Source organism: Sycon ciliatum, chromosome 10 (assembly GCF_964019385.1).
Source record: "Sycon ciliatum chromosome 10, ocSycCili1.1, whole genome shotgun sequence".
In the NCBI taxonomy this organism is placed as follows: domain Eukaryota; kingdom Metazoa; phylum Porifera; class Calcarea; order Leucosolenida; family Sycettidae; genus Sycon; species Sycon ciliatum.
In genome coordinates this window covers 9651948-9663512 of record NC_088652.1, presented here as the reverse complement: position 1 = coordinate 9663512, position 11565 = coordinate 9651948, and the positions used below count along the sequence as shown (strand labels likewise).

Here is an 11565-nt window from a genome sequence, read left to right as displayed (position 1 = left end):
TAGCAGAAGAACTATCACCGTTTAATGTGGGAGCAATCCAGTTTGCTGATGACATCTCTATACGATGTAGCAGGGAGTCTGCGGAAGCTGTTTCTGCACACCTTTCAGCTGCTGTTCAGCACCTGGCCACCTGGCTGAAGGGCCGTGGTTTAATTCTTAATGAAAGAAAGACACAGATATTGCCTATTCCCCCATCCCCATCTCAAGCACTTGAGCTGCATGTCATTTGTAATGGGCAGACGCTGCCTGTTGTGAAAACGGCCAAGTATCTTGGCCTACATTTCGACTCAGACATGAGCTGGAACACCATGACAAGCCATGTTGCACGCCGCGTTGCCGCTAAGATTGGGCTACTAAATCGAAGTGCAGCATGTTTGCCTTTTTCTTGCCGTGTTCAGTTTTTCAGGTCCTTTATACTATCAGAATTTGACTATGCATCTGCTGCCTATGCCCCTTTCTTATCGTCTTATCAGGATAAGCGCCTAAATAGTTTGTTCAAACGTGCGGCTCGCTCGGTGTGCAGGGCAGCCCCTCGCACTCACACGGCTCCCTTACTTGAACGCATGAATGCCCATACCCTCAGCATATACACCCACATGCACATCCTTGTATTCATTTGGCGCTGCCTGAACAAATCTTCAAGTACTCTGTTTGCAAGCTTTTTCACCCGTAGTCCCTCTCTCCGAACACGAGGAGGGAACAGCAAGTTACTCATCATTCCTGTCTCCCCCACTGCATCCTCAGCTAAGCGCATTAGCCATGCTGGAGCTATCCTGTGGAACCAGCTCCCAGACACAGCACGCCTCGAAAGAAAGCGCTCCACTTTCAAATCGCTAAGCCTGGCCTTTCTGTTAGGCAGTACCGTCAACTAGGATGAACTCATCTGCTTCACTACCTCTCTCTCTCTCTCTCTCTCTCTCTCTCTCTCTCTCTCTCTCTCTCTCTCTCTCTCTCTCTCTCTCTCTCTCTCTCTCTCTCTCTCTCTCTCTCTCTCTCTCTCTCTCTCTCTCTCTCTCTCTCTCTCTCTCTCTCTCTCACTCACTCACTCCTTTCTTCCCGGTTGCCGTGCTTGTGACTTTTTTTCCCCTGCTGCCGTGCTCATATTAGTTATCTAACTACAGCTGTATCTTCTTCTTGGTTCTGTTTGTCCGCTTATTATTATATTTTCTTTTCTCTTATTATCAGTGGGACCATTGTCATTAGGTTTAGGCCTGTTTTGGAACTCCACTTTAAATAAAGCCAAACAACAACAACAACAACAAGTACTTACCGTACTGGTGCAATGAGGAGTCAAACAGTGGCGTCCAATGAACATGGACAGGATGCAGGCGTGACCGAGGTCGAGCAGGAGGATGGAGCGGAGGAAGAGTCGGAGATTGTCACGGATGAGGGATCGGAGGGTGACGTAGATGATGGTGCTGCGGATGATGGTGATGGTAAGTTGGATGGAGATGATGATCGTCAGAAGCTGTGTTTTTGCATTTTTATATCACCCTAAGTGTTTGGAAGTGTACGATGATTTTTGTTTTTCTGTGTTGTGTCGTGCACGGTAACCTCGTCAGTTGAAGGTTCTTGAAGCTGTGTGTATTCGTTTGCGTAAGCCTGTGCTCTGTAAACAGAAGAAGCATGTTGTTGCGCTGAAATTGTTTTGGTAAGTTCTTCCCCTGTTTTTTCCATAGTTTGCTTCTCCCATCGCTTAGGAGCTGCAACTGCGCCTTGATCCAAGAGGGTGGTGGCGTTCCTGCGGATGCGGAAAACTGGGCCTTTGGCCGAGTCTCACGCGAACCGTGATTTTTTTTTTTTTTGGTTTCTCTCACTTCACAGTTGTTGCATTCGATTATGGAAAACAATTGACTTCGTTGCAGCGTGATGGTTACGGCAGATTTGGTTCTTTTTATTGCTCTATCAAAATTTGCTCGCAGTGGACATAGTTTGATGCGCTCCCCATGATATTGTAGTATCCCTGCCCGACCAATACGGAAGCAGTACGGAACTAATACGGAGCTTGCCTGATGTATATTTAGTGTATCTCCGTATGTAAGCGTACGTCGTCTGCTGCATAAAAGCGGCTGCGCATTTCTGTTTTGAGGAAGAGAAGATTAGATTAGATTAGATTAGATTAGATTGGATAGCAATGAAAGCTAACTCGAAGAACAAGGATTCAGCCTCTAGGTGAGCACCGGAGAGAAAGTCAGTTATTTTGCCGCTTCTTCTTTCACGAACGATTATATCTCAGGTGTGTACCTGAAAGTAGAATAAAAGTAATTATTGTTGATTTCACCGCGCCTACCACTCGGCTACCTATTACAATATCAAGCGAATGGCCGAGGGCCCTCTTGATTGGTGTGAGTTGCCAGGATGATGCAAGCCAGATAATGATTGATCGAAGGAGGATAGATTTATCATCACTGTGGATAAGAGTCATACTGTAGCTCAGTTGGTTAGAGCATTGCTCGCGAATAGCAAGGTCCCTGGTTCGAGTCCTGGTGGTGTGACTGATGATTTTTTCTTTCTTTCATATCTGGCTTGCAAGTGTTGAGTTTCGGAGAGAAAAGAGCAGTACGTGGCATGCGGCCTCTAATTTCCTAAAATTGTTACCTCCATAAATAAACACAAAAATGGTACAGAGCACAACGCATCATTCTTTGTACTAAAAGTTACCATAATTCTTTGTTGCCATCTTCAATAGGTCCGTCAAATAGTAATAATAGGTTTTTTAATCGACCTGACAAGACGACACGACGCTTTCAGACCACAGCACGAACAGTTCTCCAGCCACACTCCACGAAAGCAAATAGTAATACTCCGGACAAGTCTTGTTTCGTTCCATAAAGATGACGGAGAACCTGCAAGCCTCGTGTGTTCTCGTCCGGTCAAATGAAAAACCTATTACTAAAAGTTGTCTGATGATTGCCTATGGGCATGAAACTAATAGTTACAACGAATTATGCGTGGTACTCTGTGCCGTGTGTAAAATAGCTCTATTCGAACGAATAGTGAGCATTCTACCGCGTCGGAGGACTCTCATTTGTAAACAACAATACTAGTAATACGTAGGATTGCTGCCGAGCCAATCTCACAGTCACCGTGGATTTGCCAGGTTCCTTTGGCTTGGTTAGTTTGAGTTTGTAGTTAAAAAAAAAAGAGAAAATCGGGAGCCCGCCGCACATCTAATCCAAGAACATAATATTCCCTCTTTAGTTGAAGATTGGTCATGCGAATAATGCTATCATGATGTCTACAAAATCTGGTATCTCAGCTTCATTTAGGGAGCAAACACAAAATGCAGCGTACCCATACACAAAAATTCATGGTTTGATTTAGACTCGCCTGGAGGCCGAGGGCTCCGCATCCGTAGGAACGCCACCACCCTTCAGGAATCAAGGCGTGAATGCAGCTCCTAAAGCGGTGGCAGGTGAGTAGATCAGACCCACTAAATTGGTCAGATACCGACAGTCCCATTTGCTGCATCCATGCTTCCCTCGTGCCAGGCCACGAGTTCCCAATGAACTGTTGATCGCAGCACGGCTGGAAAAATCCTTCCGCTTCCCAGCAGGATTTGAACCTGGTATCCTCTGTGTCTAAATCTTAGTCTTAGACCATCCCACTATGCTTAAATGCACCTGTACACACACACAAGGTCCAGTGGAATTCGTGAAATATTCATCTCAACTCCGAGTTTCTTGCTATACACAATCATAAGTAGATTGAGTCCGGAAGAATATACTGGGCTAACGTTATGAGCATATCCCATTGAGTAAGTGATACCCCTGGAAACATTGGTAGGGACGTGTTGCTATAAATGATCTGCGGGACGGGTTGGTGGATGACAGGAATGTTTCGGTGATGAGCGTGACGGTTGGTAGTATACCTTGCGGACCAGGTTAATGGGTAAGGTATATAGATTTTAACCTGTGCAAAAGTCACTGGCTTGTTTAAATTAATGACTAGTGATGTAAAGTTTTCTAATTCATCTGCTGCCTGTATGGAGTGGTGATCAGTAAGCACTCTTATTGAGCACTCTGATGTGCATAATGCACTGCTGATGCAAATGGGGTTCAAAATTCAAAAAATATAATGCATATGGAGGACAAAGAGAACGTAATGGTACGGTCTGCAGACAGTCTGTGGTCAACCCGAACATGCATCCTCTTGGCCCGATCAGCGTGAAAACCCATATGTACATGTACAATGCACAATGTTTTCTGCAAGTTACGACTGAAACGCAAGCGGACAGAGCTCCCAGAGAGCCGTCACTGACATGGCCAATCGACAGTCCATGTGGCAACCGTCACGTGTGTCACATGACTATTACATCCAGTGCAAGCATGCGTCGTGGCGTGATCGGCATACATACATCTATAATACGTAGCAATTACAAGTACATGTACAGGAGATCACTCCGAACTTTAGGCCTCATGTGTGGCAGGCTTCTAGACAGGTAGGACCATGCCAACGCCATGGAGGCCGCAGGTGATGCTCGCAACACCAGCCGCGCCGGACACATGGAGGGATCCAAAACGCAATCCAGCTCAGCCTTGAGCCACTTCTTATTGCGATAGAAGAAAACTTTGAACGCACTTACAGCTGTCGCCTCCGAGATTAGTGAGGTGTAATGGAAGTGTGTTCTCCGCTGATTAGATTGTCGTAGTTCGGTATTATACACACCCTCTCCACAGGGCGAGGGGAAGTTTAGATCAATACTTTTAACGCCAGGAGTACATCATTTCAGCAATGGCGATACTTTCGCACTGCTTCATATCATTATTGCTTCTGGCGATGGCTGGAACAAGGGCGTATGCGGAACTACGTGGGGAACGAAGCGCTGCTATCAGCAATTTCGTACAGTCGAGGAACGGTGAGTACATGTAGCTATATCCAAACCGTACCTCACTGTGCAAGTCTTGAAGTTGAACTTGTCGTGTATCATTGTTCTACACAAAGAGAGATCCAGATCCCTGCTGTCTCTCCATTGAATCGCATGGACGTTGTACTGTAGCTCCTCTGGAAAGTGCATTTTAAGGACAAGAAATAATTACCGTGGTGTTTCTTTTCCAGGGTACCTGTATGATGACTGATGAGTCTCGCTCTCTCTATTATAGCTTACAAACGTTACATTTAGACTGTACAATGGAGGGGAGGGTACAATATGTTCCCTTGTAAATCTGTAAGCCATTCGATGTTGCCTTGTGTTATACGCATTCATCGCTAGGACTGTTGTTAAATACTTGTACAACACAGGAACCTGTATGGTCGCGTGGATCAAACTACATGATCCAACACTGTCTGATGCCGAGGCCCAAGTGAAACAAGACGTACTGGAAAGCAACTCAGCGCCAATGGACGAAACAAACACCGCCAGCCAGCGGGTTGTTCTGTTCTCGTTTCTATTCGGCGGCGTTTCTAAAGCAAGGAGTTTTATTCAATGTCTGAGTAAGTTATTCGGCGTGTGCTCGCCACCAATTACAAGTCCAAACAGAGATCTACATATGGGAGACTTCAAGCTATTATTCTAATAATTAAACTTATACCATGGAACTGTCCTGAAATAATCGCTGTGCTGGTATGTTCTTTCTATCTTGGTAGTCGTCATAGTGACTCGACACAGAACATTTTGCACTCGAGGGCAATGTTGTAAGATAGCAGTGACTAGAACAAAGAGAGTGCTCATTGAAAGCTGTAGAGTGAGTTCAAACCCAAAAATTCGTGCCATCAACCCAACCCCTATTGAAATGTCCATGATAGTTCAGCAATACAGTCAGTTACACTCAAATCGTGAAACGTGCACTAAGTGATTGTGTATCGTCTTGCTATGTGACTAACGTTGTGTCAGAGCATAACGAAGTCTTCTAGGAACGGAGCACCCAGCTGGCCACTATCATGCTCACTAGTATTTCAATTATTTTCTGCAGGTCGAGAGGACGAGACATGTGGCCGTCAAGCACCGTGTGGGGAACATGGGCAGTGTGTTTATGGAGCAGTTGCGAGCGCAGGTCACAGGGCTTATCACTGCAAGTGCGCATCAGGCTTCACTGGCACCAACTGTGAGAGAGGTGTGTAGTATACTGCACATGTGTTTGGTGTCATTCTGCATGACGACGTTCTGGTGCCCTAGGCTTATGAGCCCATGGTATGCCTTTTAAAGTTTTCATTTGGCCATATTCAACTCCTACACATTTGCCTATTTGGTCATTTCAGAGTTCCATTGCTGCTTTCAGGATTAGTCTCTGACTCAGGGCACACACAGAGAAGCTCTGAGAGCGTAGAGCCCTCTCTTTTGGTGTGTTGTGTGTATTCGGTGTGACGTGTCTAGAGCGCTCGCCATGCTCCAGAGCACCCTGTGGCAATGCAGGGAGATGCGTACCTCTTCCAGCTGGAGCTTACCGCTGCTCATGCTCGAAATTCTGGACTGGCCGCCACTGCTCTCAAGGTACTGCTCTGAGAATACAGCATAATCTGTGATTAACGACCACCCCTTGGGGCCAGAGAAAAGCGGACATTAGAGTAAGGGGGTCCTTAGTTAGAGGTTTGCACCTCATAACCATAATACTATGGATGGGAGAACATCCGTGTCTGGCGAAGTGGTCTGTAGTACCAGGCTGGTCGCTAGTCACGGTGGTCTGTAGTACCAGGCTGGTCGCTAGTCACGGTGGTCTTTAGTTACAGGTTTTACTGTACATGATGTATAGCCCGACGATATGTTACTACAGTACAACATGTAACACCAGACCACCGTGACTAGGGACCAGCCTGGTACTACAGACCACTTCGCCAGACACAGATGGTCTCCCATTCATATATTCTTATGGTTATGCGGTGCAAACCTCTAACTGAGGACCACCTGCCACTAACGACCGCTTTCTCTGGCCCCAAGGGGTGGTCGTTGTTCACAGGTTTTACTGTACATGAATAGCTCCATGCTCTGCTACACGTTGTACATGTGTTTAGTTCCACGTAATATCGAGGCAACACCTTGAAGCGGAGTTTCTACCATCAAGTTCACTAGTTCAGTCAAATAGGCAGCCTCTCTTCTCTTTCTCGCTCGCTCTCACTTGCTTTCTCGTTCTCATATTTTTGCATGCTCCCCACTCTCGTGTAATGCTCCTTTCTTTTCTTCGTCATTTTGTAAGAGCTGTGACATTTTACTTCTCCAGGCAAGAACGCAGGAATGCCTGTCCATTCTGGCAAAGCCACATAAAATATCCCAAGAAACCAAGTCCATGTGTATCTTTTGAGCATTGTGTGTGCTAAAAATTAATGGAAAAAGTCCTGCTCAAGTTGTGGTTCACTTCTACCCGTGTAGTGGAAAAGAAAGGTCCGCAAAAAAAGATACCACTTGGCATCTTTAAAGAAATTAAAGCCATCCTATAGCTAGAATTGAACTGAGAACTCGTCATTCGGATTACTAAAGTAGATCGGGTCTCTTGATGGTGACGACCTTGCACGTATTTCTGCCGCACACACCATATCCTATTACTGGTATATAGTAATGTACCGTAAATCAACTAATTTTCGCTGGCGATTAGATTGCGCTGATTTCGCCGTTGGGTTTCATCCGGCCAAAGTAAATCGCCAAAATTTGTCATAGAGGCAAATGATGCGGTCTTGATCCATGGCTGCATGTGAGGGCAACAACTTCCCAACAAGTACAAATAGATTTCTTTTTTGAAAACCTAAATCGGCCAAAGTTAAATGACGGCCAAAAGTTTCATTTCCAGATCGGCCAAAGTTTCTCATCGGCCAATTTTTTTGGATTTACGGTATAGAGGAAATTGAATGTAGTTCTGTGATTATGTTCGAATCTTTTCTGTTTACACAGCTCGCTGGGTTACAAAGGGAGAACTTTCTACCCTGTCCAACGCAGTAAGAAGTATTGTCAGTCACGTATCAAGGATGACAGTGCAGATCTCTGACAACTGGAAATCGACTGAAACGTTTCTACAGGGCATGGAGAAAAGGCTGACGAGCAGACTCGACGAACGTCTCGACGCTATTGCAGCTAACGTTTCAAACAATGTGAGCATATTTGAGTTTTGGACTATTGTTTGCGTGTCTTTGCATGTGTGTGTGTGTGTGTGTGTGTGTGTGTGTTGTTGTTGTTGTGTTTATTTTAATTCGCAAACCAAACGGGCAGATCTGCCCAATGAAAAGGTGGCGAATGCAGATAGAAAGCAGTAATAAATGAAATTGGGGACTGATGTAATTAGGATAGAGGTGGAGAAAAACTAAGCCAGCTGATCATCAAACAGGACGTCTGGTACTCTAGGTACTAAGGCCAGTAAGTGTGTGCGGGATCATGCTGGCGCGGAACTGGCGGAGCGTGGAGATGGCACGTATATCGCTGGGTAATGTGTTCCACAGCTGGGCGCCCCGGAACGCGAGGCAACCCTTGCCGAACCTGGTGGAAACTGGCGGTTGGCGCAGACCCATGGTGGAGTGCAACCTAGTTGGGCCAGCTGCCGAAGGAACTAGGAGGGCTTGCAGTTCAGAACTTGCGTGCTCATTCCGAGACCTCCAGACTAGAACGATGAACTTCTGCCTGAATATCTCGGATACTCTGTAGGTGTCCAATTGCAGCAGGAGGGTACGCGCGGAGGTGTGATGCGAGAGTCCGAAAACCGCCCTTGCCGCCCGATTCTGCATGACTTGTAGCCGATCCAGTGTGTGTGTGTGTGTGTGTGTGTGTGTGTGTGTGTGTGTGTGTGTGTGTGTGTGTGTGTGTGTGTGTGTGTGTGTGTGTGAAAAACCACTTCATAGCTGTGTGGTGTAGACCAGGCTGAATAGTGGCGGTCAATTCTTCAGCCTTGCAAGCTGTTGAATGGTGCAATCCCAGCACAAGCTGCTATGGCTTCGGCGGTAGCATCGCTATCATCGCTTCCTGCGATGGGCGTCCAATGGTCCAATGGTGTGTGTGTACGTGCGCGTGTGCGTGTGTACATCTAAACCAACAATTGTCAGTCTCGCATACATGAACCTTTTATTGAATTTGAAACACTAGACTGACTTGAGCAGACGAAAAGTCTGGTGACACCTTCTGGGGATCGAACCACTAAGCGATAGGCACAACACAACCTTCAGAATCCAAATCAACCAAATGTTTGAAGACACGCAGACGGGTCTTCGCGTCCCATCTCCAGAGGATAGTGTCACCTTACAAGCCCAAGTCAGTTTTAGAGTGTTGCAATTTGAATAAAATCTTTTCGTCCAAATCCCCATCTAGCTTTCACACATTTTCATATTACTTTAGCCCGCCACAGTGAATCTTGACCGCCAAGGTTTGTATAATATTTATAGCTTTGAAGGAAAGATGTAAACGGGAAAAGTCTGAAGAAATAATTGACTGTCTTCACAAGGACGTAAGCCAGGGTCTCTCGCTTATGGACAGCGATGTTCTACCATTAAGCTTTTTGATAACATTTTCTTCAGACTTCGAAACTCACGCTTCCTGTGAATCTACACACGCCGGTGGGACGCAGCCCTCACTGTAACCCACACACTTGATATAAAAGCTAGCACGCAGGAAGCCCTTATACATAAATGAAACTTCGTTGAACCAAGCGCAGTGTGGAGTTCACCACTCTGGCAATGGAAGATGACTTTGCAAATGCGAATCACCCCTGGCAAGTTCATCTACTTGCACCCGTTCTTGTTTTAAAATGAAAGTTGTCTCTATGGTTTTCACTTTGTTGCATACAGACTTTGTCCATTCAAGCTCTGCTGCGCACAAAAGAGGCAAGCAGGTCGACACAGGCAGGTAACACGGTTTGTTTGTAGAAATAATGCACTTTTCCGTCTCCCTTGCCATAGTTGGCCATGTTGTTTTCGGTTCTGCAACCTTCAGATGTGTCCTGTAATTCTTCCAAACTTTTGATGAGAAAACTCTAGTTCAGTTAGTTGCTCCGACCTCCGCTGATGAGACATACCAAGGTCAAACCAGCCAGATGTACAGTGATTGAGTAACGGCACAGTAGAGAGATTCTTGTGTAGGACAGAATGAACTGGAGAATATCAAAATACAGTGTTACATGAACATGGAATTGGAAAACAGAGGTCAGCAGTAGACATGGTTGGTGTCAAGTCACCCAAACATTACGAGGACATTGCAGTTTCAAGACGACTACGTAGCTAAAGATTGGGCAAGCAACCATATGTAAACCGGTTGAATGGCCGAACGAACGCAATTTCAAAGCGTTTCGACAGCGTTTCAACCCATTGTAGTAAATTGCATGCTTGGGAATGATGGAAGTTAGTTCGGTCAAAGCTCAAATTGTAGAAAAGTATCGCATCAAACTACTTGGCCACACGCGAGTGTGCATTTATGATTTTTTGATATCTTTGTGTATTTTCCCCATCACAGCTCTGGGCGGATGCAAACGGCAGAGCGGGGTTTCAGCTGACACAAGCAGAACCCGGGTAGTGACTGCCAACGTTGACAATACTTCATTCCGAACTGTTTGCAATATGTCCGTGGACGGTGGTGGATGGCTAGTTGTGTTGAGGTCGATCGGAACTGACTCTAACTTTTGGAACCGTGATTGGGCAGCCTATAAGAACGGGTTTGGAGACCTGAATTGGAAATTCTGGCTGGGAAACGACCGGATACACAAACTAACCCAAAGCCAGAAGTACGAAGTTCGCATTGATCTCGCTACAGCAACTGCTACTCATTTCGTCAAGTACAATTGGATGAGAGTTGGAAGCGAAGAAGAACTATATCGTCTAACAGTCAGTCCCACGGTAGAGTCGTCCTTCACTATTCCAGCGGGACAAGGTCTGGAGTATCACGAAATGCCGTTCACCACTTATGATCGGGACAATGATGGCTTTCCTGGTAGAAACTGCGCCACTTCACATAAAATTGGATGGTGGTATGCCCAGTGTTACTATGTTTTGCATGATAGACGATTCTCCCGAGCCTTGCCTGGGCTGACATTCTTCGAGATGAAAGTGAGGCCCAGATTGGTTTGAGTCTTTCATTATTATGATAATTAGTAGTACATCTCCCTTTCCCCTCGCCCACTCTCGTATCTTCTGAGCCTCTATCTCTTTTCGCGCCGATTTATGGTATATCACTCATCAACCATACAATGCAGGTACTTTCTCTCTCACTGCTGCTGATGGTGATAGGTGTAGGCAACGTTTTAATCTATGCGGTTAGTCTTTTCTCTTTTTTTCGTTTGCATCTTCTGCCTTATGACACATTTGGCGCCCATACGACTAGAATGTTTGTCGAATAGACATGTGTCATGTACATGTACATTGTAGCATCGGTGCCATTCATATCAAAATTGTGGCAATTCAAATTCTTCTTCTCGTGCCAAGTGGGTGACGGCTCGGCATCAGTATTACCTTTCCCCCATTTTGCTAAGTGGCAAGTGCATGTCGGTGCGGTGAGCTTCAAGGGACGGCCACGCAGGGGCGTGCCTTGACATTTGCCGATGGAAGGTTCCACCTGGCAAAGTAGTTATCACCTCGCTTTTGTGATTGAAATGGTCACTTGTTATCACCTGGGAAGGATGAAGATGAAGGAGGGTGTGAGGACAAGGGGCGATGTGAAAAATAGCT

At 45.9% G+C, this 11565-nt stretch overlaps 1 protein-coding gene across 1 annotated transcript; it reads left to right on the top strand.

Moving 5' to 3' along the window:
- Positions 1-4563: 4563 nt before the first annotated feature.
- Positions 4564-11345, top strand: LOC135826490 (fibroleukin-like). The gene is made up of 7 exons (XM_065339101.1): positions 4564-4858; positions 5242-5433; positions 5913-6053; positions 6314-6430; positions 7820-8016; positions 9697-9754; positions 10358-11345. The coding sequence occupies exons 1-7, from the start codon at positions 4735-4737 to the stop codon at positions 10966-10968; spliced, it is 1440 nt and encodes a 479-aa protein (XP_065195173.1). The 5' UTR covers positions 4564-4734; the 3' UTR covers positions 10969-11345.
- The last annotated feature ends 220 nt before the right edge of the window (positions 11346-11565 follow it).

What these genes read in the sequence shown, in the direction of transcription:
- LOC135826490 (XM_065339101.1), top strand. Translation starts at nt 4,735, where the DNA reads ATGGCGATACTTTCGCACTGCTTCATATCATTATTGCTTCTGGCGATG. An exon ending in TGGCACCAACTGTGAGAGAG is followed by an intron (nt 6,054 to 6,313) that starts GTGTGTAGTATA and finishes TGACGTGTCTAG; the next exon opens with AGCGCTCGCCATGCTCCAGA. An exon ending in CAGCTAACGTTTCAAACAAT is followed by an intron (nt 8,017 to 9,696) that starts GTGAGCATATTT and finishes TGTTGCATACAG; the next exon opens with ACTTTGTCCATTCAAGCTCT.